The 26930-nt window shown below is 37.1% G+C and overlaps 1 protein-coding gene across 1 annotated transcript in view; it reads left to right on the forward strand.

The window, feature by feature from the left end:
• The window catches only part of si:ch211-106h4.4 (MAM and LDL-receptor class A domain-containing protein 1), a 40223-nt gene that overhangs the window by 3927 nt on the left and 9366 nt on the right, over positions 1 to 26930 (forward strand). The window contains exons 2-39 of the mRNA XM_048165080.1: positions 4647 to 4743; positions 6408 to 6536; positions 6670 to 6798; positions 6880 to 6979; positions 7184 to 7346; positions 7468 to 7711; positions 9168 to 9290; positions 9855 to 9982; positions 10055 to 10280; positions 10367 to 10635; positions 11296 to 11386; positions 11550 to 11690; positions 12111 to 12236; positions 13800 to 13927; positions 14008 to 14182; positions 14515 to 14634; positions 14720 to 14877; positions 16953 to 17048; positions 17144 to 17234; positions 17310 to 17432; positions 17517 to 17619; positions 17701 to 17851; positions 20399 to 20624; positions 20775 to 20901; positions 21000 to 21129; positions 21227 to 21305; positions 21422 to 21586; positions 23447 to 23572; positions 23658 to 23873; positions 24005 to 24124; positions 24851 to 25003; positions 25273 to 25361; positions 25446 to 25616; positions 25725 to 25925; positions 26107 to 26215; positions 26308 to 26430; positions 26516 to 26612; positions 26764 to 26920. Coding sequence (XP_048021037.1) covers positions 4716 to 4743; positions 6408 to 6536; positions 6670 to 6798; positions 6880 to 6979; positions 7184 to 7346; positions 7468 to 7711; positions 9168 to 9290; positions 9855 to 9982; positions 10055 to 10280; positions 10367 to 10635; positions 11296 to 11386; positions 11550 to 11690; positions 12111 to 12236; positions 13800 to 13927; positions 14008 to 14182; positions 14515 to 14634; positions 14720 to 14877; positions 16953 to 17048; positions 17144 to 17234; positions 17310 to 17432; positions 17517 to 17619; positions 17701 to 17851; positions 20399 to 20624; positions 20775 to 20901; positions 21000 to 21129; positions 21227 to 21305; positions 21422 to 21586; positions 23447 to 23572; positions 23658 to 23873; positions 24005 to 24124; positions 24851 to 25003; positions 25273 to 25361; positions 25446 to 25616; positions 25725 to 25925; positions 26107 to 26215; positions 26308 to 26430; positions 26516 to 26612; positions 26764 to 26920 — 5331 coding nt within the window. The 5' untranslated portion in view covers positions 4647 to 4715. The remainder of the gene's footprint in view (positions 1 to 4646; positions 4744 to 6407; positions 6537 to 6669; positions 6799 to 6879; positions 6980 to 7183; positions 7347 to 7467; positions 7712 to 9167; positions 9291 to 9854; positions 9983 to 10054; positions 10281 to 10366; positions 10636 to 11295; positions 11387 to 11549; positions 11691 to 12110; positions 12237 to 13799; positions 13928 to 14007; positions 14183 to 14514; positions 14635 to 14719; positions 14878 to 16952; positions 17049 to 17143; positions 17235 to 17309; positions 17433 to 17516; positions 17620 to 17700; positions 17852 to 20398; positions 20625 to 20774; positions 20902 to 20999; positions 21130 to 21226; positions 21306 to 21421; positions 21587 to 23446; positions 23573 to 23657; positions 23874 to 24004; positions 24125 to 24850; positions 25004 to 25272; positions 25362 to 25445; positions 25617 to 25724; positions 25926 to 26106; positions 26216 to 26307; positions 26431 to 26515; positions 26613 to 26763; positions 26921 to 26930) is intronic.

The following is a 26930-nucleotide window of genomic DNA, read 5'->3' on the forward strand; positions in this document are numbered from 1 at the left end:
AGAGAGACCATTCACGCTTTCTATCTGTATGATATTGATAAACTGTTTAATTCATTGGAGAACATGCTGTCTTAACTCAAGCCATATAATGATTGTAATGTGCTAAAACATATTAATATGTTCTTTAATATAAGTGAAAGTAAAATCCGCACGGCCATTCATAACAGTGCGAAGCGAGCGAGCTTCCGTAGGAATAAACTGAAAACGCTCGCTCTTCGCCAGTGGACTATCAGTGTCGCTCGCTCGCGGCGTTCGCCTCGCTTTTGTCCAGTCCGGCACCTTATAGTGGACACGCACCATGAATGACCGAGGGAATTTTACTTTCACTTTCAAATTAGCGCCAATTCGGGAGCGGTGACAAGTGATGATACCGATGTTGTTCCTGAACACCGGCAACACCGACTATCGCAGCAAGTCTACCTCAAGCCATATTGATTTTAGGCTGCCCAAACGTGTTATATCATTGTGAACAGCTTGAATGACGGCTCGTGTGTCGTGTGAACATTGATTTTGACGTCTATGTTCTGCTGTTGTCTAGTTGATTGACAGCTTTTTAGGTGAGTTATTGGCAGCGCGCGCGCCACCCTCTGGTTACATGAACGTGTCACCATTGAAAACATGAGGATTTTTTTAAGAGGACAATCGCACAGCCTATTCGATATTCTATAATTAAATCAACTAATCGAATATTCGAAAATCGTGACACATCCCTACTGTTAACCATGATGCTAAAGTACAAATCAATGTCCAGTCAGGGTCTTATTAGTGTGAGGTAGTCTCTTTAGAATTCTAGTGATTACAAAGTTTAATATCTTACCAAAATATGTTTGTTTGTTTAATTCTGAGAGTAGAACAGAGTGCCCAGCATTGTCAATACTGTAAATGATAGGCTATACAAGAATTGTTTAACAAGAACTGGCAGTAATCATGCAGTAATATTTTCCTGCCCTTCCCTACCTCTGATGCCCACCTCTTTCACATGCAGATCTAAAAATGATTTAAATTATTGTAAACCCCAATGTAAAAGAGTCAAGTTGATTCAGTAAGAGTACTGAGTACTGCCATTTACTTGTGTACACACTCTTATTTAATAAACCAAGGCAGCAACTTCTTGATAGTAGGCTATCAATAATATCTGGATAGGACTTCTCTAGAATCATAATGCTCCGTATATACCCAGTCATATAATTAAATACCACAGAAGACTCAGGAAATGTTTTTCCAAACCTGTATGACTTTCTTTCTTCTGTAGAATCTGTCAGAGCTCAGTGAAGGATTCAGATTTTTTCAGAGTTTTTTGATTCAGGGCTATTTACCGATTCATTAAACGAACTGACTCATAAAATTCATTTGGTAGTGAACCAGATTACACTTGTCGCCATGTATATTTGTTTGTGGCGTTTATATATATATATATTTATCTTAATATTTAGACTGCTACCTCTAATTAATTGTTTTCTTTTGCGAACGGACGTGGACGTTTTGCCTCCAGCAAGGAGCGAGCTTTCAAAGCGTTTGTGTTTTTTCTCGTTTCATGATGGCGCGGAGCAGGTCAAGCCAGAGTTCTCTCTGAGGAGGACATCTGCAACATAGTATTGTTATTGCACAGAATATCAGCATGGTGGTGATTACATGGAGCCCCAATTGCAAGTTATTGCTTAAAAATATTTTAATCTCGGTCCGAATGTGGTTTGATAACTAATGAATTTCACGAATTGATATTAAAGAATATTATAATGGTCATTACCGTTATTTTACCTTGACACAAAAGTTGTGCTTGTAGATGTATTTTCTGAGAAGCTGCAAATCCCAAAGCCCATCAACAATAAAACATTATCATTTTATTTTTAACTCAGTCCTTCTTAGCACAATACCCGGCATCCCAGTGTTGATTGTTGATCCATTCAAAAGTGGCAGATCCTTCAGATTAGGCAATCCAATACTGAAAAACTAACCTTCCTTCCTTCCTAAAAGGAATGCATTTTGTACTTAAATAGGGAAAAACTAACAGATTATGCTGTCTTATTTCTATGCATGCATGGTCTTTTGTACCTATTGTCATCAATATATGTAGTTAAAGAATCTTATTTCAGGAAATGAATTTAAATTTACTCTTAAGTTTAAGTCATCGTAGTAGGAACTGTCAAATGTAGAAAGCATGTAATGATCTGACCTGGATGTAATAACCAGTTAAAACTATAGACACATCTGTTTTGCTGCTTCGAAGGTCCTTCAAATTCTGTAGAATATGTGAAGAATATATATATTTATTAGAAAAGTGCTGTGCATTTTTGAAGTTCTTATGATAAATTTTCTTCTCTTTTCATTAACACATAGATTAGAATAAACATGGTATTTTTTAATTCACAATGTATCTGCAAAAACACAGCAACCAGTGTGCACACAATGATCCATTGTCTTTTTTGCCATCTTTGCCGTTTCTCCCAATCACCTCATATGTCAAAGTGATAGTCAGCCTTTGTGAATCCTTGTGTTTGGATTTGTGGAGTTGACTCATAAAGTGTAAGCAAGGTTGATGGAGGAAAGCAAGTTTCACTTCCTTTTTGCCTTTTGTTACATAATCATTCATTTCCCTTCTCTGGCTTTCCACAGTGATTCCAAACGCATGTGTTTTTGTGTCTTCTGTGCTGAGTTTGCAGAGGGGGTACAGTCAGTGGACAGTGAGTAAGAAAAGAATTGGGAAATCTTCCTGACTACTGGCATTGATGGTTTGTGTGAAGGGTTAGTATTGCACAATGTCAGAAGGAGGTATGGGTAGTTACTGGCAAATTACTTTGAACATTACATAAGGCACTTGAAAAGAGACATACTCACTCTGTTCTTGTCCATAATATCTTGAGTTGATATTGCATAATTATGGAAGTACAACGTGTACTGTTTTTTAAACTATTTGAAAGGGTTAGTTCACCTAAAAATGAAAATTCTGTCATTAATCACTCACCTTGATGTCGTTCCACACCCGTAAGACCTTTTGGTTTATCTTTAAAACACAAATCTTTGGAGCTCTCTGACTCTTCCACTGTTAAGGCCCAGAAAGGTACTAAAGACATTGTTAAAATAGTCCATGTGACTACAGTGGTTCAACCTTAATGTTATGAAGCGACGAGAATACTTTTTGTGTGCAAAAACAAAACAAAAATAACATTTTTATTCAACAATCTCTTTCATGTCAGTCTCCTATGCAGTTGATGTAGTGAACGCAGTGCATCCATGTTCTATGTAAGAATGCCGGTTTCATTATTGGCCGGCTCCTGCGTCAGCATCATACGCATGTGTCGTGCTGATCACGTGTACAGTACTGAGCCGGCATTCTGACGTAAACAGGGAAGCGCTGCACTGCGACATGAAAATGAAGAGATCGTTAAAGTTATTTTTGTTTTGTTTTTGGCACAAAAAGTATTCTTGTCGCTTCATAAAATTAAAGTTGAACCACTGTAGTCATGTGGACTATTTTAACAGTCTTTAATACCTTTCTGGGCCTTGACAGTGGTAATTAAATTGCCGTCTATGGAGAAGTCAGAGAGCTCTCGGATTTCATCAAAAACATCTTAATTTGTGTTCTGAAGATGAACGAAGGACATATGGGTTTGGAACGACATGAGGGTGAGTAATTAATGACAGAAATTTCATTTTTGTGTGAACTAACCCTTTAAATCAACTTCACTATTTCATTTCACTGTCTTGGAACTTTTCCCAGCCACAACTTGTGGTCGTGAGTTTCCTCTTTTACCCTTTTGCTGTGTATGGAGAAAGCTATCTAGAGTCTCTTAAATTGTGCCTTTTAATGTACAAACTATTGAGTCTTTTCAAAGGTTGCAAGTAGTTGTTCAAAGATTCATTCAATATATTGCTTCTTGGAACTAGTGTCTGTTTCTGAGTTTCCCTCCAGACTTATTGCTTAAAGGAGGCGAGACTTCCAAGTATCCTCTATCCCATGCTGCTTGCTCAATACCTCAATAGTGTCTGTTGAAATCATGGTTGTGCATGGTTTTCACACCTGTTCTTATGGACCTGTTCTGAGCATTTTTACGTAGTATATTCAACTGTATTTAGTGGTAGTACTTAATCTTGCATGACTTAGAGCCTTTTAACCTTTTAGCACATGATTATGCACGATTATGCATAATGTATGATAGTACTAGAGAAAAGTTCACTCAGATCTTGCAGTTTAGCATGGGCAGTAGAGTAAACCATGATGTCATGGATTATGGCAGTATCCAAAGTTGCAAGTCTAAGTGAGACTCTTTTATTACCATTTAAAAAAACACACATGTACTGTATACTTTGCAGGATGTATCTTACTTTCTGAAATCTTAGGTATAACTTCTGTATGTAAGTACCACAAATGAAGGATATTCTCACCAAATGAGTACTTGAAGGAAACAGTGAGGAGCAATTCCTCAACAACTGTTGGAATGCCAGTACTGACTGTACTTTTCTGCATAGTATGCTTTTTATCTGGCCTCAGGAAGTTATAAAAAAGCAGGCAGGTGAAAAGTAACATTTGAGGTTGTTGGGTCCACTGAACTTTAACATTCACTGATAAACATCCCTCATTACAAATGATCTACTTAAAGAATGATCTCTAATCTCTGTGACATTTCATTGGCTTCACATTCATGCAGTGCCAAGCAAGAGACATTGCAGGAACAGGCTAGTTCACTGAGGAACTCTTCATCCATGTTCTCGGAAAAATGAGGGGACTGTTTCTACTGCTACTTGGTGAGGCCAGGATTTTTCTTGTATCAGTTCAAATACAATAGACAGGTTTACTCTGTGAATCTGAGGTTAAAATGTAAATGCCAGCAAGGTCATCAGGACCAGCTACTTATGTTCTTTGATGATTGTTTTGCATGCATAATGTACAGTTTTATAAAATTTATTTTCTTAATATGACCAGGTACCAGTTGAAGCCTGCTTGAATTTGTTTCATTTATGTATCTTCACATGTTTATGCTTAAAAGTTAGAAATGTGTATGTGCATGTGTATTAATTTCTTTACAAAACTACAAAATTAAAAAGGTTTAGACTAAAGAGTGAAATAAGGGCAGTCAAAATTGCCCAGAATACATGGCATAGCACTGAGATTGAGAAATGCCTGTGTGGAGCTGCTATCAGGACAAAGGTTGCTGCATAATTCCTCACACTTAATGCTTTTGATGGCTTCACTATTATTGTATCATGTGGAATATAGTAAAAATAAAGAATGATTAGTTGTGTCTATACTTTTGACTGAGACTTTATACTGCTACATTTTAATAAAACAAATTGTGCATTGTTATTCTTTTGTAGATGTAAATCTATATCCACCAATCAGGCATAACATTACGACCACATTTCTAATATTGTGTTGGCCCCTCTTTTGCTGCCAAAACAGCCCTGACCGGTCGAGGCATGGACTCCACTAGACCCCTGAAGGTGTGCTGTGGTATCTGGCACCAAGATGTTAGCAGCAGATCCTTTAAGTCCTGTAAGTTGCGAGGTGGGGCCTCCATGGATCGGACTTGTTTGTTCAGCACATCCCACAGATGCTCGATTGGATTGAGATCTGGGGAATTTGGAGGCCAAGTCAACACCTCAAACTCATTGTTGTGCTCCTCAAACCATTCCTGAACCATTGTTGCTTTGTGGCAGGGCGCATTATCCTGCTGAAAGAGACCACAGCCACCAGGGATTACAGTTTTCATGAAAGAGTGTACATGGTCTGCAACAATGCTTAGGCATCCACGTGATGTAAAAGAAAACGTGATTCATCAGACCAGGCCACCTTCTTCCATTGCTCCGTGGTCCAGTTTTGATGCTCACATGCCCACTGTTGGTGCTTTCGGCGGTGGACGGGTCAGCATGGGCACCCTGACTGGTCTGCGGCTTTGCAGCCTCATACCCAACAAACTGCGATGCACTGTCTATTCTGACACCTTTCTATCAGAACCAGCATTAACTTCTTGAGCAATTTAAGCTACACCACACGGGCCAGCTTTCGCTCCCCACGTGCATCAATGAGCCTTGGCCGCCATGACCCTGTCGCCAGTTCACCATTGTTCCTTCGTTGGACCACTTTTGATAGATACTGACCACTGCAGACCGGGAACACCCCACAAGAGCTGCAGTTTTGGAGATGCTCTGACCCAGTCGTCTAGCCATCACAATTTGGCCCTTGTCAAACTCGCTCAAATCCTTATGCTTGCCCATTTTTCCTGCTTCTAACATCAACTTTGAGGACAAAATGTTCTCTTGCTGCCTAATATATCCCACCCACTAACAAGTGCCGTGATGAAGAGATAATCAGTGTTATTCACTTCACCTGTCAGTGCTCATAATGTTATGCCTGATCGGTGTATAAACAATATTTTTTCCACCACTATTTATTTTGCATTTATATGCAGTTTCGATGGGCTTGGCCTCCTGTCCTGATGGACAGTTCCAGTGTATTCACTCTCAAGAATGTCTTTCCATGGAACTAGTGTGTGATTTCCACCCCAACTGTGCGGATGGATCAGATGAGGAGTTCTGTGGTAGTTACAACATTGTCATCTTAATCAAATTATGCTTTCCCTTACTGATGACACATCTTTATCATGTAGTAATATTTAATGAACCTGTGTTGCATGCAAATAAAATTATAGCTTACAATATCGTTCGTCACAGGCCCTTGCAACTTTGATGAACATGCGTGCGGATGGATTGACTCCAGTAATAATGAATTTAAATGGCGTCGAGAGATGGCAAACATCAGTGATGTCCCTGGTGTTGACCATACCACAGGATCACCTTGGGGTAGGCCTTTGGACTAGGAAAATCAAATTGGATTTAAAATCATGTGAACTTTTGATAATTAGACATCTGTATTATTTATAGGTGGAGTTATGCATGCAGAAGATGATTATGTAAATTTATTCTCGAAAGCAATTTTGGAGCACACTCTTCCCAGGGCCACTGCAATTGGATGCAAACTAAGGTGCAGAAGCAGCACATCAAACACACAGTTTTAGGGCAAGGCTTTGCTTACTGCATGTCTGTCTATGTGTAGCCTACTTCTAAATGCTGGATTTAAAAAAAATGTTTTCTAATCACTAAGATTCTCATTCTTTTATTTATTTATTTATTTATTTTTAAATATTAGCACTATATGTGAGCACAGTTTTGTAACATTATGTTTCAGCTTTTGGTATCATCTCCATGATCCTGTGAATATCGCTTCCGACTTCTCCCTGAGTTTGATTGGTGGCACTTCACCTATAAAGTTATGGTCGATTAAAAAGGGCCAGACTAATGGGTGGGAAAATGCTTGTTTGTTAATTGGTAATCGTCCTCTGGGCTTGAAGGTAATGCACTGCATGCACAGTCATCTTGGACACTGTAATTGCAAGAGCTTTACTGACTTTACTTTTTTTGTACTGTCCTTATTTTGTGTTAATGCTTTCTTATTCCATTTCAAAAACAAAGCTCGTATTTTCTGTGGATCCTACATTCATCGGAGATCAGGATATCATGCTGGATGACATTACAATGACAGACTGTGCAGAGAGAGACATCCCTGCACCTTCAGATCATCTCAGCTGTGACTTTGAGAATGACACCTGTTCCTGGTACTACGACCAGTCAACTGAAATCACATGGAAAAGAGAAGATGGACAGAACCCTCCAATTGGTTATGAGGGACCTGCACATGATCACACCACTGGTTCTGGTAGGAATATATAACCATTTATACTTGCATACATACATGATACGGTTTCAAATTTTCGGGCCTACGCTTACCAAAACTGCATTAATTTGATCAAAAATACAGTAAAAATAGTTGTGATGTGAAATACTTTTACAATTTAAAATATTAACTGTTTTCTATTTTAATATATTTTAAAATGTAATTTATTCCTGTGATGGCAAAACTGAATTTTCAGCATCATTACTCCAGTCTTCAGTGTCACATGATCCTTCAGAAATCATTCTAATATGCTGATTTGGTGCTCAAGTAACATTTCTTATTGTCATCAATGTCGAAACAGTTGCGCTGCCTAATATTTTTGTGGAAATCAGGACATTTTGTTTTCAGGATTCTTTGATGAATAGAAATTTCAATAGAACAGCATTATTATTTTTTAGCTTTTGAAACTTTATTTTTTTGATAAATTTAGTGCATTACCAGTGAATAAAAGTATTAATTAAAAATAATTACTGACCCCAAACGTTTACCGTTGTCTATGTAAAATTATTGTACTGTTTTGCACTGAATTACACCTCTTTGCCTGCAGAGCAACGGATATATTATTCATTGTATGTTTTTGTAACCTCATTTCATCTGTGTAGTGCATGATTGGTAGACTTTACAAAGGTTTTTGTAAAACAATGGGGGTTTTAAGAATTAGAAGTTATAAATGTTTTTTTAAAGTAATTTATTAAAGGGTTAGTTCACCCAAAAATGAAAGTATTGTCATTAATTACTCACCCTTATGTCGTTCCACACCAGTAAGACCTTCGTTCATCTTCAGAACACAAATTAAGATATTTTTGATGAAATCCGATGGCTCAGTGAGCCCTGCATTGACAGCAAGATAATTTACACTTTCAGATGCCCAGAAAGCTACTAAAAACATATTTAAAACAGTTCATGTGACTACAGTGGTTCAACCTTAATATTATGAAATGACAAGAATCCCTTTTGTGTGCCAAAATAAGGACTTTTCAACAATATCTAGTAATGGCGGATTTCAAAACACTGCTTCGAAGCTTTACGAATCTTTTGTTTCGAATCAGTGGTTCAGATCACATATCAAACTTTGGTGCTCTGAACCATGGATTTGAAACACAAGATTCGAAGCAGTGTTAAGGTTGAAACACTGTAGTTACATGAACTGTTTAAATATGTCTTTAGTAGCTTTCTGGGCATCTGAAAGTGTTAATTACCGTGCTGACAATAGAGGCCTCACTAAGCCATTGGATTTCATCAAAAACATCTTAGTTTGTGTTCCGAAGATGAACGAAGGTCTTACGGGTGTGGAACGACATGAGGGTGAGTAATTAATGACAGAATTTTCATTTTTGGTGAACTAACCCTTTAAGAACACTATTCATAAAAGTTTAGTTAGTAAAATATAAACCTCAATTTAAAGTAAACAAATATTTTTATTTTTTATTTTTTGCAGGCTATTTTATGTTCATAGCACCACAATGGTCATCTAAACCACCTCAGACAGCCAGACTGATCGGATTTCCACAGCAGGCCAAATGTGTCAGCTTCTGGTATATTATCTATGGGGGAAAAATTGGTGAGTCATGAACATGCTCTCATCATGCTCTGTGATAAAGAAAGTGTAGAGCTGTAATTGCTTTTTAATTAGGAATTGATTGGATTGTGAAAAGTGGACATTTCATGAAAGATGGAATAACATGTACCAATAAATTCTGCATAATGAAGCTAAGAATAAGGTAAATTTTGGTTTCATGTTCATGGTACTTATTAGTCTGTACATATTCATTGTGCAACGATGAATTTCTTGGAATAACATGTACCAATAAATTCTGCATAATGAAACTAGGAATAAGGTCAATTTTGGTTTCGTGGTACTTATTAGTCTGTACATATTCATTGTGCAACATTCTGACCTCAAATTCTACACAAATTTGCACATATCAGGGTCTATGTATCCTTTTTATTTATCTATCCCTAAACTTCACAAAAACATATTGGTGATTTTTAAGATGGTACGACAGATGACTCTTGTCTAAGCTCTTACAGTCAAATTAACCAAACACATTTATGTTACAACATATGTTATTATTTATATGCACATATTTTACATGTGGTTCCTGGGTTTCTGTTGTTATTGAAGGCTCTCTCAGTTTCATAACCAAGCATGCTAATGGAAATCAGACACTTATGTGGATGAGGACAGGGACTCAAGGCAACAAGTGGCGTTTTGTGGACCTTAGTTTCACAGACAGTGAAGAACCAGTTCAGGTACTGAATCATACACACTATACCTAATGGATATATGCATACATATGTGTTCTCATGCATTGCATCCAATAGATGATATTTGAGGGCATCTTGGAAGGCACTAAAGGCTACATCGCCATAGATGACGTGCAGGTGTCAAATGGGTCCTGTCCAGCTGAGCGGGAATGCACCTTCCAAGGCTCTCTATGCGGCCTGTCGTCAGACACTACAGCTGATTTTACCTGGATCCGAACTAACGGAGAACTGGCCACTGGCACCCCCAGCCCTGCAACGGACCATACATTAGAGACTGATAAGGGTCTGAATACCACCTTAGCTACAGCATGCCAGACTCCATAGTAATACCAACAATGTGATAAGAATTCATATTGTTTTTATCCATAGGCTTTTACCTGAGTGCACAGCTGTGGAAGAACCCCAGTGGCAGCAGAGGCAGCATACTGATGAACGTCAATCAACCGTCCTCTGAGCACGGAGAGTGCTTGATGTTCTGGTACCACATGAGTGGAAGAGACGTGGGTTCTCTTAACATATATGTCCAGGAGCTTCACAGTGCCAAATCTCAAATACTCGTATGGAGTGTGAGTGGAGATCAAGGAGAACAGTGGAGACACGGCAGAGCAACAGTCATAAGTCCTCACAGCCCATATAAGGTGTGTGTGTTTTGTATATGTTGCACTGTGCTGCTTGTCATCTGGGACTTAAAATGACTAATGGTGGCGTGAAAGCTTGCTGCCTAATATATCCCACCCACCAACATCACTAACAGGTGCTGAGATGAAGAGATAATCAGTGTTATTCACTTCACCTGTCAGTGGTTATAACGCCTGATCGGTGTAATTTTAAACATAGTTTTTGTAATTATTTTATTTATTTTGTAAAAATTGTCAGTACTCTTCTCTTATGTAATTGCACATATTTTATGCTTGTACTGCGAGGTTTTGGCCCATTGTGGATGACGCAGGTTCTGATTATGTTCCTTGCTTGCTTTTAAGAGCATGTGCAATATGTGAAGATATGTGTCATACACACTCATACAGCCATCTAATTAATTCTTTTTTTAAAGTAGAGCCATAAACAGGTTCAATGTCAGTACCTGTAAAATATTAACTGGGAACATTAAAGATGGTCAATATAATAATTTGGTAGGAATTACCAATAATCTTTATTGCCCAATAAATCTGACCTGCATGTGCTGTGGTGTGCAGGCAGTTATGTATTTATACCTTTTATTATGCAGGTGATATTAAAAATCACATTCATGTATACAATCTAGTTATGTTTAAGCCTCTGGTTTACTGCTTGGATAACAGGTCATGTTTGAAGCAGTGGTTGGAAATGAGCAGAACCATGATATTGCCATTGATGACCTAACAATCACAAATGACCCTTGTCCACCTCGTGGTAAGTCCTTGACCTTCATAATCACAAGATTATAATTATTTCATTGCTGTTGACCAATTCATTAACATGTATTCACCTCACAAAGCACTTAATATATTCAAAACGTTTTAAATTAAAAACTCTTATACCATCTAAATGAAGCTGTGCACACGATTCTCTTCAGGGTTTTGTGATTTTGAGATGGACATGTGTGGATGGGTGAATACTCATGTCAACAGCTCCAGTGTTGACTGGAGCTGGACCTCTGGAACCAGTGCTGGTTCATTTGGCCCCGAGGTCGACCACACCACAAACACTGCCATGGGTAAATATTAACACATTACTTAATGCTGTATGTACACCGGGTAATAGAGATTGACTCTTGGAATCAAACCCATGGGTAAAAGTGCAGCACAGGAAAGTAAATGGTGCCCATGGGTTGTAATGTTTGGAGTGCCACAATCATAAACCAGCCACTCTTATCCGGGATTACAATGAAAACAGATTTACAACCCAGAATGCAGAGTCAGTCACTGTTCACATTCATTACATCTTTTTTTAAATACAATGAAAGTGAATGGTGACTGTCATTCCTGCCCATCTCCTTTCTGAAGAAATAAAGTCATACAGGTTTGGAACATCATGAGGGTGAATAAATAATGACATAATTGTCATTTTTAGGTGAACTATCTCTAGTGACTGCTAAGTAAACTGTTCTGAAATCCACTCATTCTCTTCTATCCAGGACATTACATGGCATTTGACACAAGTAGCTCAACAGATCAGATTGCTCATCTTGAGAGTGAGATGATGGAGACTGAATCTCAAGGATGTTTGGAGTTCTGGTTACACATGCATATGTGGAGCGTTGGTGAGTATCTTCGTAGAGAACCCAGAAAGTGTATTTTTTGGTTTTCTACCAGGGGACAGGGGCCCACTAGGGGACCTCAACAAACTTCCAAGGATGACTTATAGTCGGCATGAAACAGAAGTTTTTTCTTACCTATAGTGACGTATATCCGAGTGAAACAGCTAAAATTAATTAATTAAATTAATTAAATTAATACATACACTACCGTTCAAAAGTTTGGGATCGGTAAGATTTTTAATATTTTTAAAATAAGTTTTGTCTGCCCTCCAAGATTGCATTTATTTAATTAAAAATACAGTAAAAACAGTAATATTGTGAAATATTATTACAATTTAAAATAACAGTTTTCTATTGGAATATAATATAAAATGTTATTTATTTCTGTGTTGGAAAAGCTGAATTTTCAGCATCATTTCTCCAGTCTTCAGTGTCACATGATCCTTCAGAAATCATTCTGATATGATGATTAGTTCCTCAAGAAACATTTATTATTATTATCAATGTTAAAAACAGTTGTATACTTTTTTTTTCAGGATTCCTTGATGAATAGAAAGTTCAAAAGAACAGCATTTATCTGAAATACAAAGCTTTTGTAACATTATACACTACCGTTCAAAAGTTTGGGGTCAGTAAGAATTTTTATTTTTATTTTTTTGAGAAGAATTTAAAGAAATTAATATTTTTTTTCAGCAAGGATGCATTAAATCAATCAAAAGTGACAGTAAAGACATTTAAAATGTAACAAAAAATTATATTTCAAATAAATGCTGTTCTTTTGAACTTTCTATTCATCAAAGAATCTTGAAAAAAAATATTGTACACAAATATTTTGTACATCTGTACACAATAAATGTTTCTTGAGCAGCAAATTGACATATTAGAATGATTTCTGAAGGATCATGTGACACTGAAGACTGGATTAACGATGCTGAAAATTCAGCTTTGCCAACACAAGAATAAATTACATTTTCAAATATTTTCAAATAGAAAACAGTTATTTTAAATTGTAATAATATTTCACAATATTACCGAATTTACTGTATTTTTAGCCTTGGTGAGCAGACGAAACTTCTTTTAAAGACATTAAAAATCTTACCGATCCTAAACTTTTGAACGGTAGTGTAATTATTAGTATATTAAAATAATCAAAATGTAATCCTAATTTAAAATGCTAATAAGCACTTTTATTTTCCCTCAATACTGTAACTATTGATTTTATTGTAAAACATACCATCTTTGAAACTTCTGGAGTCACAAAATGAATTGCGTTCAATTAATCAAATACATCAATACTACAAGTTTCTGTTAATAGATAAAAGTTTGAAATCAAGTAGCTACTGTATGTCATAACTACAACAGAAATACCAAAAATATATATGCCTTTGAAAATTGTATTGGACAACAGGGGGCCTTTGAGTCAAAAAGTTGCTGATCTAAAATGATTTATTAATGGCTAAGTTCATTCATTAGGATAGTAAGTGAGGTCTATTTCTGTGACTAGTTGAGGCAGTATAAACACCATGATCTTTCTTCCATTTATATATTTTGTGTTTATTATTGTAGAGAAGCTCACATTGGCAATTTATGTAAATGAGTCCGGTTCTCTACGTTGTCTGTGGAATCAAACTGGCAATCATGAAAATGTGTGGCACCATGTCACTGTAGACTACCAATCATCTGAACGACACCAGGTGAGAGGCTGATGAACAAAAACATGCCACACACTCCGATACTTGACAGTAGTTGACTTAAACTTCACTGTTCACTTCAGATTGTGTTTGAAGCCGTGCGCCCCTATCAATTCTTTGACTCAGCAGTCATTGCTTTGGATGACATCTACATCAGGAGGAACACGCGCTGCTCTGACCTGATTCCGACAACACCAGCTCCCACAACCGAGCCCACCTCTCCGCCTGCGTCCTCCATGGACTGCAACTTTCAGGAGGGTAAGAGATGAATGAGCAAACCATAGATGTATGTGTATATGTACAGTGGATATAAAATTTCTACACACCCCTGTTAAAACAGCTGGATATTATGATAAATCTATAATAAAATAAAATTAATAATTAATTACAATTAGAACTTTTGCACTTGTAATGTAAAAATTGAAATCCAAAGTAACAGATTTCAGGGGAAAAGATAAGAATAAAAAAAAATTGAATAACTAACTGCACAAGTGTACACATCCCTGAATACTAGTATAAAAAATATCCCTGTACAGTATAAAAATTCATTATGTCTATGGAAAGTTCCCATAAAACATGAAAACCTGCAGGACTATGTGACTGGATCCAGGAGACAGATGATGGATTTGATTGGATCCATCAAGTGGGTGGAAAGGTGAATGAACCATGGCTAGGACCTTTATATGACCACACGTTAAAAAATGACAATGGTAAGATCATTATTTTACCCTTTAGTGGGCAGAGCAGGTCAGTCTATAATATTTTGTCATACATCTTCATCTTTTTTCCTTGCAGGGTTTTATCTCATTATAAATATGTCTGGAGAACATGAAACCAGAGAGACAGCAGTCATTTCAGCACCGATGATAATTCAGAGCAGTGAAGTCTGTATTGGATTCTGGTACTACATGTTAGGACCGTCTCTTGGAAACTTAGATCTGCTTATTGAGACGGTACGTTCAACATGGCATTTGTCATGATTATGAATCTTAGGCTTGTTTGGATGATGCATAGCAATTTTAATGAAGTTAAAGGGATAGTTCACCCAAAAATTAAAATTTGTTTATCTGCTTACCCCCAGTGCATCCAAGATGTAGGTGACTTTGTTTCTTCAGTAGAAAACAAATGGTGATTTTTAACTCCAACCGTTGCCGTCTGTCAGTCAAATAATGCTAGTGGATGGGAATTTCTACTATAAAAGTAAATAAAACTTGCATAGACAAGTCCAAATTAAACCCTGCGGCTCATGACGACACATTGATGTCCTAAGACACGAAACGATCAGTTTGTGCGAGAAACCGAACAGTATTTATATCATTTTTTACCTCTAATACACCACTATGTCCAACTGCATTCAGCATTCGCTTAGTGATGTCTGATCGAGCTCTGACAACGGCAGTGATGTCTCGCGCATATACTTCAATGAGTGCTAGACATCACTGCCGTTGTCAGAGCGCGATCAGACCACACTAAGCGAATGCTGAATGCAGTTGGACATAGTGGTGTTTTAGAGGTAAAAAATGATATAAATACTGTTTGGTTTCTCGCACAAACCGATCGTTTCGTGTCTTAGGACATCAATGTGTCGTCATGAGCCACAGGGTTTAATTTGGACTTGTCTATGCAAGTTTTATTTACTCTTATAGTAGAAGTTCCCATCCACTCGCATTATTTGGCTGACAGACCGGAACGGTTGGAGTTAAAAATCATCATTTGTGTTCTACTGAAGAAACAAAGTCACCTACATCTTGGATGCGCTGGGGGTAAGCAGATAAACATCAAATTTTCATTTTTGGGTGAACTATCCCTTTAAACTTCTTGGATAAATATAGCATGAAAATACTATAAAATATTCTGCCCACTGCCAATTTACCCTATAGTATTTCAACACACCGGGTTGCCAGTTGGCGGAAAACACAGTGTATTGCAGCCATGGAAGCCAGCGAACAAACTGGGTCAGAGATTGCAGATTCTAACCAACCTAAAAAGCCTCGGCATCCATATAAATATCTCTATGATCGGCAACATATTAAAACGCGGATAAATCAACCTGTCCTCAATCTGGCAACCTGTGTGAGGGTCGAGTCTGAGGAGGAGGGGGCGGGGGAAACAATTCTCTCCAATATTTTGAATTTGGACTGCAGTATCCATTTTAACCACTAGCTGTCAATATTACATACTGCACTTTAATGTAAATGTCTACCTTTTTTTTTAAAGGGGTCATCGTGACTTGAGAAGTCAATTTTTCCTTGAAGTCATTGCACTATAAAAACATTCTGTAGGTTTCAGAACTCAAAACTTCCTTGTTAGTCAAATTATGACATAATAGTACAACGTAGTACCACCTCTGCAGAACAAAATAAACGTCTACTTCTACATCATTGCATCTTTGGCCACGCCCACTGGACCGTTAGTGAGATGAGAAGGACAGAAGAGAGATATAGTATCACTGGACTAAAAAAAACATTACCTTCCAATGGATCCTAATGCTAGGAAATTGGTTATCAACTATGTGAACTCAGATTATAATCAATGATGCTGACTACATGACACAATGAATCTCTTATTTACATCATGTTTGCACTGTAAGTTATGATTAAAGCATTTCTAAAAGTGTAGAAATCGAGTTTCAATGACGTAGCTCTAAATATAATGCTATAAACACATTTCATGACTAGTTAATCTCAACAGCTATAATGGTAAAACAGTAAAAGTTTTCAAGAGAGTTCCACATGCAATGCTCATTTATTATGCAAAGATGTTAGCCAGTCACAGCAGTGGGTGTTTACACTGAAGTCAGACACGCCCCTTCCAACAGAGCGTTCAAATCTGAAGGCTAAAATCAGGGTATAAAATGGCCTTTTAATTCTAAATTATGACAATGTTTGATGAAAAAGTCATACTAACATTATACAGTGAGTGCACCTCAGGAAAAATAAAATAATTACAAATATGCAGTTCATGACCCCTTTAAAAGAAGTTCAGATCATTTTTTACTGTAAAACAAGTCTTTTATTGTTGGTTTCAGAAAACAATGGAAACCATCACATGGACAAGAAGAGGCTCTCAGACGTCTGAGTGGCTGAACGCACAAGTCTCCATTAGCACTTCAGACGTTGATCGAGTAAGGGCCCCTGACATGTTTTTTAAATCTCAATCCACATGTATGCATATTTACCAACAAACCAACAGGTACAACATGACTATCACCTTATACAGGTAAAGATCTTAGGGAGCAGAACAGCAGGAGGCAGCGGCTTCATAGCCATTGATGACTTCAGAGTGACTGCAGGAGCCTGTGTGGAACAGAGTGAGTCAAAGCGTTCAAAGCGTTTTCTCTAATTGCCAGACGTTCTCAGCTATTAAAGTGATCTCTTTACCAAAGACCCGTGTGGATTTGAGTCTCCCTTGCTGTGTGGCTTTGAACCCGATGTGACTGACAGCAATATCTGGCTCCGTGAGGGTGGCGGCAGTGGCCATACTGACCATACGTACAGAACTGAACTTGGTGAGTGAACGAGCGCTTTTGTTGTGAATGTTTTGTTTTTTGTTTTTTTGTAATGTAATGACCCATGTCATGTGTTTTTGACAGGCCATTCAATGGCTGTGCTTGGGTCCAATCTTCAGAAACCAGAGGTTTCAAATCTTCTGACACCAGAGTATAGCCCATCTACAGAGTCCTGTGTGCAATTCTGGTATGCTTGTGACAATGGATCCAGTTTTTGTATTTAAGCTCTGTTCTAACTGAGTAATGCTTTGAAAAACACTGTTTGTAGGTATAGGCTGTCTGCAGGCTCAGGTGATTCACTCTCAGTGCATGTTCTTCTGAATGGGGAGCTGGGTCCAGCTCTCTGGTCTCTGTCTGGAACGACTTCTGATAGTTGGGAGGTAGCAGAGGTCACTGTGTCATCTCCTTCCAAATTCAGAGTGAGTTTTTTTATTATTTTCTAATATGTATTTCTTTGTAAAATTAAAATTGCCATCATTTACTCACCCCCATGTTGTTATCAAACTGTATGACTTTGTCTTCTGTGAAACACAAAAGGTGAAATGGAACCATAAGATAGCTTTGAGTGAGAGACAGGCCACAATTTAAGTAGTTTTTCAGTGACCATCTTGTCCACCAAGTAGGACTTTGTGAATGAATCATTCTTTTGAGTCAGAGCTTTTTGATGAATCAGTTGATTTGGTTCACAGAACTGGTCTGATGATTCATCACCGCTTTTAGTTGGCTGAATCATTTCTTTAAAGTGTTAGTTCACCCAAAAATGAAAATTATGTCATTAATTACTCACCCTCATGTCGTTCCAAACCCGAAAGACCTTCGTTCATATTTGGAACACAAATTAAGATGTTTTTGATAAAATACAGTGAGGCCTTCATTGACAGCAAGATAATAAACACTTTCAATGCCCAGAAAGCTACTAAAGTCGTATTTAAAACAGTTCATGTGACTACAGTGGTTCAACTTTAATGTTATGAAGCGACGAGAATATTTTTTTGTGTGCCAAAAAATAAAAAAAGAATGACTTTATTCAACAATATCTAGTGATGGGCGATTTCAAAACACTGCTTCATGAAGCTTCGAAGCTTTACGAATCTTTTGTTTCGAATCAGTGGTTCGGAACGTGTATCCAGAGGTGGGAAGTCCAGGGGTCAGAGAGTAAAAGTCCTGCCATATTTTTATTCCACCAACTGAAGCATTAATGAGATAAATAAGTGTTTAATTGAGTGATGATTGACCATTATTGAAGACACCTGATGATAACAAGCAGAATCACCAATGGAGAAAATCACTATTTTTAAGTTACCATCATCGAGGTCAGGGTTTGTTTTAGTTGAGCTCTTGACCCTTGACTTTTTAATATTAGATTTTGTTTTGGGCAGTTTTAACTGCATGAAAAGATGATCAGGTGGTGTTGGTTATGTTTTCACATAATCGTTATTTGATCTGAATCACTGAACTCATTTAGAGCCCAATCTTAGTTAGGTTTACATTATTGATTACAGCAGCACTGTGATTCTACAGCAGATCAACTTTATCAATACAATTTTTTTTTTTTTTTTTTTTTTTGAAAGTTGACCTTATCTCGAAAAAAAGATTTCTTTAAGGCACACACAGACATCAAGAATCAGCGTATGAATCTCAACAACGGTGACAAGCAACATATTCTGATAAACGGATCAATTCTGAACATTAGAAAACAAGCTACTAAAAAGTCACAGAAAAACAGCAACATTTAAATAGTGAGAATAAAGAAAATTACTAAGACAATTCAGCTCACAATTTATTCATGCAGCAATGCATGATGGGAGGCATGGATGAATTTTGATTGGTGGCACCCAGAATGCATTGTAACATGCTTTATTACTCTCACCACTGTTGAGATTCACAGACTGATTCTTGATGTCTGTGTGTTTAAATGAAATGTTTTTTTTTTTTTTTAAATCAGAACTTTAAAATATATGTTTGTATTGTAAAAGTTGATCATCTGCTGTAGAATCACATCGCTGCTGTAATCAATAATGTAAATCTAACTAAGATTGGGCTCTAAATGAGTTCAGTGATTCAGATCAAATAATGATTATGTGAAAACATAATCAACACCACCTGATCATCTTTTAACTTTGCTTGTCTGGTTGGTTTTAATGCAGTTAAAACTGCCCAAACTAAATCTAATTTTAAAAAGTCAAGAGCTCAACTAAAACAAACCCTGACCTCGATGATGGTGACTTATATCACTTAAATAGTGATTTTCTCCTTTGGTGATTCTGCTTGTTATCATCAGGTGTCTTCAATAATGGTCAATCATCACTCAATTAATCACTTATTTATCTCATTAATGCTTCAGTGGATGGAATAAAAATATGGCAGGACTTTTACTCTCTGACCCCTGGACTTCCCACCTCTGCTTGTATCAAACTGCCAAAAAAGTCACATGACTTCAGTAAACGAGGCTTTGTTACATTATAATTGTTTCGGAAAATGGCTCACCACTGGGGGGCATGACTTTGGCAGTCGCTGCATAACATTAAGGTTGAATCACTGTAGTCACATGACCTGTTTTAAATATGTCTTTAGTAGCTTTCTGGGCATTGAAAGTGTTAATTATCTTGCTGGCAAGCCATCGGATTTTATCAAAAATACCTTCGTTTGTGTTCCAAAGATGAACGAAGGTCTTACGGGTTTGGAACGAAATGAGGGTGAGTAATTAATGACAGAATTTTAATTTCCAGGTGAACTAACCCTTTAAGGTTCATAAAAGTTTTTATTTGATTTGATTTGATTCTTTCTCTCCTTCCCTTGGGAAACAATCACTTGCTTTTTAAAAATATTATTTTGAAAGAAACAAACAAAATCACATAATAATTGCAGTTCCTGTGTTGTAGTATCCTCAAATATTAAAAAGAAGTATGCTGTATGTTATTTGGTTTGTTTGGCATTTAATCATGTAATTTTGCTTTCGCGCACAGGTGGCGTTCAGAGCAGAGCTCAGTCCAAACTCTGAGTCATTTGTTCTTCTGGATGATGTCTCAATTAAAACTGGAGCTTGTTCCCCAGCAGGAAGTTGTGATTTTGAGTCAGGGAAGTGTACATGGGTTAATGTTGCTAATGGAGTCACAGATGAACATGACTGGATTCTTGCAGACGGTCACTACAGAGGTCCCCCTATCGATTACACTACTCACACTGCAGATGGTGAGGACCAGAGGAAAAATATCAGACTAACCTTCCCTGATCTCCTCTAATAGTTATGTTTGTGAATATTGCAAATATTTGACACAAATCAAATGAGATAGCAGGGCAGCAAGATGAGACACATCACATGATAATCCATGTTTTTTTCAGGCAAATTTCTTTTGAGCCAATCTCAGAGGAACAGGCAAGGCCAAAAAAGCAGTTCTGTGCTGACCTCTGAAAGGATCCGGCCGACCGGTGACTCCTGTTTTGAGTTCTGGTACCATATAAATGGAAGGTCTGTTCTTACTTGCTTTCTTCTTCTGTCCTCTCTTCCATTGTTTGACTGTCAGTTGTGATTAATGGAGTTTTTATGGTGCACTTTTCTATTGGCAGTGACCCTGGGATCCTTAGAGTGCTATTAGATTCAGAAGCAACAGAGCAAGAACTGCTGTTTGAAACACGGGTCACTGGGAACAACTGGGAAAATGTCTCCATTACTGTGTCTGAGACCAAACCCTTTCTGGTGTGAAATACCTATCTATTTGGTAAACTTTCACCATTACGTTGTATCCATTTGTGTGTAATTAAGTCATGTAACCTGTGTAAACCTGGTTTATCAGATTCACATAGAGGCTCAGACAGGCAGTGAAGGATACATCGCAGTGGATGACATTAGATTGACAAATGAGCCATGTAAAGGTAATATATCTTTCTAGTCATTGAAAAAAAAAAAGTTTTGAATGATTGATGTAGCTGATGAGGCATTATTTGAGGGACGTTTGCTGTCAGTGTCTTTTTTTTTTATTGACTTTCAGACATCAGCGTGGAAAGTGGAGTGTTTGTTGGGTGTGACTTTGAGACAGACACTTGTGAATGGAAAGATATCAGTGTTGGGCAGTTTGTTTGGGAGCGGGACCAGAATGGTACAACCACCGCCAACACTGGCCCATCAGTGGACCACACTACTGGCACAGAGCTGGGTAAAATATTTTAGAGAACAACTAACCCGGAATAAAACTATGACTTTGGGTTTTCTTTCCGTGTACTATATATACACTACTGTTCAAAAGTTTGGGGTTGGTACAATTTTGTTGTTTTTTTAAAGAATGGTCATCAAGGCTGCATTTATTTGATTTCAATACAGTTAAAACTAATATTTTAAAATATTATGTATTTTAAAATATTAAGAAGATTTTAAATAATTGTTTTCTATTTTAATATATTGTAAAATATAATTTATTCCTGTGATGCAAAGTTGAATTTTCAGCATCATTACTCCAGTCTTCAGTTAGAAATAGTAGATAATTTTGATAAAAGCACCTCATTAAGAAATTTTAGATTTTTTTATTTTTTATTTTTTTGGTATTAAGAAAGATTTGTATGAAAGAAATAAAGTCAGAGTGGTTTGTAATAAGTGAAGATGCTGAGATCTAGAGAGATCTGTAAGTGTTTAATGTTCCTGTTACCTGAGTTTTGTGAGGTCATCATTGTGCTGAAGAGTAGATCCTGTGCTTCAGTCAGTGATGATCCAGAAACAGTGATGATCTTCTGCATGTTGCTATATTTAAAGACAGTAATTGTGTAGTTGCTGATGCAGTGATACAGCAGTTACATTAGATCATGCGTATGCTGTTGTCAGCTAATGACTTACGGCAAGAGAATTGCATTTTAAAGAAAAGGTTTCATAATAATAGTCCAGGAAATGCCTGTGTAAGACATTTTTGTAAGACATTTAAGAAAAATAATTAGTTTTTGTTTGAACAACAGCCACTTTTGTTAGTCGATTTAGCTCTAATTTTCAATTCAATGTTTTGACAAGGGCATTTAAAAAAAAAAAAAGTTTTTTTAAGGAAGTCTCATCAAAGCTGCATTTATTTGATTTAAATAGTTAAAACTAATATTTTAAAATATTATGTAATGTTTTAAAATATGAAGAAAAATTTAAATAATTGTTTTCTATTTTAGTATATTGTAAAATATAATTTATTCCTGTGATGCAAAGTTGAATTTTCAGCATCATAACTCCAGTCTTCAGTGTCAGAATCAGATCCTTCAGAAATCATTCTAATATGCTCATTTAGTGATCAAGAAATGTTTTTTTATAAATATCAATGTTGAAAACAGTTTATTATTAGTTTTACAGTTAACAGCTGATATAAACTGCTTATTATTTTTGTAGAAATGGTAATGCAGATTTTTTTTCATGATTCTTTGCTGAATAGAAAGTTAGAAAGAACAGCATTTATTTGAAATAGAAACCTTTCATGACATTATAAATGTCTTTACTTTCACGTTTGATCAATTTAATGCAAACTTGCTGAATAAAAGTATTCATTTCTTTCAAAAAAAAAATAAAATAAATAAATACTGACCCCAAACTTTATATATTTGAATGAGTCTGTTGACCTGGATTTAATAAAAAGCACTTAATAAAAAAAAAAAAAACATTTTAACATTGTAAATGCAAATAATATTTAGGTTTGAGGTGACATTGAATCATAACATGAATGGAATTGAATCTGACTGCAGCAAAATGAACTGGAATAAATGAAATTATAATAAACACCCTAGTACAGCTCAATAAAAAGAACAAAAACTGTGCATGTACGTACATATGGCTATACTGAAGAATTTTAGACCATGTGACTTGCCACACGGGGATTTCAAGGACCACATGACGTAAAGAGTTGCTGAATCCTTTTTTTTTTTTTACAGTTCTGGAAACAAACTATGAGTCTGAATTCCCATAACTAATATATAAAGCAAAAACAAAATGCTATCTGTGTAATATATATATATTATTATATTATATATAATATAAAAACTTGTATTTGTCATAGGCTGGTACATGGCAGTAGAAGCCAGTCATGGTGACCAGAACAGCTATGCTGCTTTACAGAGTCCTGCCATGAAAGAGGCCAGCAATGAGTGTCTGCTTGAATTCTACTACCACATGTTTGGAGAGGGTAAGACTAGATATCTTTGTGTTAAATTACTTCAGGTAATACAAAAAGATTTATACTGTAGTTCATACAATCTTGTCTTTGCCAGGCATTGGGGAACTAAAAGTGGTCCTTCAAGAAGGTCCAAGGAGGACGCCCTTGTGGTGGATGACTGGTAACCATGGAGATGAGTGGCATCGGGCAGAGTTGAGTGTGGCTCGCACCCACCAGGTTTTCACTCTCCTCTTTGAAGCTACCAGAACCTTCAGCGAGCTCGGGGACATCGCTATAGATGACATCACCTTCTTCAACTGCACTCTCCCAGGCAGGTTACAAACACATTAGCTTATTTGTACTGATAAGTCCATTTTAAAGCACTCAGATCGCTTTAACCTTTAACACAGCATCATGTAATGGGCCAAGTCATTAGTCCATCATCCATTATTTCTCATTCAGAGCCTCATGAATCTTGTCAAGAGGGCATGTTCACATGTTCCAACCGTGTGTGTGTGGAGCCGAGCAGAGTATGTGACTATAGCGATGACTGCGGCGATGGCAGTGATGAAGAGCTCTGTGGTATGACGTTCAGTTTAAACAATCAAAACCGTGGTTCTGTGAGTCAAAAGTTTTAAAGGGTTAGTTCACCCAAAAATGAAATTTCTGTCATTAATTACTCATCTTCATGTCGTTCCACACCGTTAGACGTTTATTCATCTTCATAATTAAGATATTTTGATGAAATCAGATTTATTTATTCTTTTAAGCAATGAAATTACCATCATTCAAGGTCCAGAAAAGTAGTAAAAACATTATTAAAATAGTCAATGTGATTACAGTGGTTCAACCTTAATATTACGAAGCGACGAGAATCATTTTTGTGCGCAAAAACGAAACAAAAATATCGACTTTATTCAACAAATTCATCTCTTCCCTCTCTGGCCAATACTAAGCCCACGTTTGGATGTAAACATGGATGAATTTGTTGAATAAAGTCATTATTTTTGTTCATAATATTAAGGTTGAAACACTGTAGTCACGTTGACTATTTTAACAATGTTTTTACTACTTTTCTGGACCTTAAACAATGATAATTTTGTTGCTTTTATTTGAGGATAAAAAAACCTCCTGGATTTCATCAAAAATATCTTAATTTGTGTTCCAAAGATGAAGGCCTTTTGGGTGTGAAAGGACATGAGGGTGAGTAATTAATGACAGAAATGTCATTTTTGGGTGAATTAACCCTTTAAAGGACCGTTACATTGTATGAGGAACTATAAGAACTCTTGTCTTTTGTCGGTCTAGATGTAAAGGGCTATAAGCATCGCTGCAGTTTCGAGCAGGGCATGTGCTCGTGGGAAAAGAGTGACTTGGAAGCTGGCTGGATTTTGCAGAAGGGAGAACAAGCCTGGCCTAAGCATGGATCACCAAGAGACCACACCCGTAACACTGCAGCAGGTACTCCAAAACCTCCTCAATATAAAGCACAAACACTAACATTTGTGTCACTTTGGTCAAGGATGCATTAAACTGATCAAAAGTGACAGTAAAGGCATTTACAGTGCAATTTTTCTACTCGTCGAAGAATCCTGATTAAAAAATGTATCATGGTTTCCACAAAAATATTAAGCAGCAAAACGCAGTTTTCAACATTGCAAATATTATGTTTCTTGAGCACCAAATCAGCATATTAGAATGATTTCTGAAGGACGTGTGGCATGTTCCAGGTCATTACATTACTCCAGCACATGAGCTGACTGAGATCCATACAGCAGAGATCATCTCCAGAACCCTGCTGCCCAGCTCTGATTGCACCGTGAGTCATTGTGCAGTCATGTGTCGATCAAATAATGTAATGCAAAGTCTCTTTCATATGTGCTGATGCACCTTGTTCTTGCAGGTGAGGTTCTACCACTATTCTCACGGTGACAGCACTAGTTCCAGGCTAGTCGTCACACTGAGGATGCTTCGTAATGGAGATGATGACCAAATACTTTGGGACAGGACTGTGAAGCAGAGCTTCCTCTGGCACAGAGCAGAAGTTACCTTTTCTACCTCAGTTAAGAGCAAGGTCAGAGATTTTTTTTTTACAGTACACGTGTCATTTACATAATTTCAAGCTGTAATTACTTTAGAAGTGATACAAAATAAAGAAAACTGACTCTGCTTTATTTTTTAGATTGTTTTCCAGTATGTGGGAAACGGTGAGACTCAAGCATCGCAAACAGCGGTGGATGATATTTCCTTCTCTGTGAAATGCGTTCATGATCCTGACAACAGTGAGCTGCCAGTCACACCTGAGCCAACGATGACACCAGCTACAACAACTACAACAACGACTGATGCTCCTTCAGCTTCACCAACAGTCAACCCTTGTAAGGTTAGGACGTTTCAGCTGTAACTGTGTATATTTCATACACTGACTATACTATTATATGTACAAAGATGAAGAGTGAATATTTGCCATTCTCTCATTTTTGCTGCTATTTTCACTTTTGAGAGAAATCACTGTGAAAGCTGTATTTTTTTGGTTATAAACTGACATGGTTTGTCAAACTCAGGAGAATGAATTTCACTGCTGGCGGTCAGATGGTGTAACATGCATTGCAGCTGGTGCTCAGTGTAATTATGTCCTAGACTGCCCTCTAGGGGAAGATGAAGAAACCTGTGGTGAGTCCTTTTCTTGCTTCTTCAGAAAGAATAAATATAAAAAGTAAAATATAATTGTCAAAATTCTAAAAAATATCTATCTGTCTGTCTAGGTCCATGCAATTTTGAGAATGGACAGTGCCAATGGAGTGATATAAGTGTAGGTCCTAACAAGTGGCAAAGGGTAAAGGCCACAGACAACACAGACCTGCCTACTGACCACACCACTGGAACAGGTAATTCATTGCTAGATCAATCCATGACAATAACATATCAAGGTAAATATAATTAAGCTTTTTTTTACCCTTTACCTCTCATCAGGGCACTACATGCAGACATTTATTATGGATCCATCTGAGAACGAGGCTGTGTTTCAAAGCCCATCCCTGCCTATCAGCTCTGCATACTGTCAGCTTCTGTGAGTTCACTCATATTTATGTTGTGCAAAACAGACCCACTTTAATGTGGAATAAGTTAAAGGGATGTTTTTGTGAAACAGACAAATACAATTACACAACACTAGCCATGTTCCTTGTACCCAACTATCTTTTCCATCTCTTGCGCACTAGGTTTCACTTCCACGTAGGTGCAGGAAGTTCAGGCAATCTTAGCGTGATCCTACAGAAGGGAGAGGACAGGAAGCTGCTCTGGACACGATCCAGCAGCACTTCAACTGAGTGGGTCCCAGAACGCTTACCACTGGGCAAACAAGACCAGTCTTATAGGGTATGTCACA

The sequence above is a fragment of the Megalobrama amblycephala genome, linkage group LG17, assembly GCF_018812025.1.
Source record: "Megalobrama amblycephala isolate DHTTF-2021 linkage group LG17, ASM1881202v1, whole genome shotgun sequence".
NCBI classification, from domain to species: Eukaryota; Metazoa; Chordata; class Actinopteri; order Cypriniformes; family Xenocyprididae; genus Megalobrama; species Megalobrama amblycephala.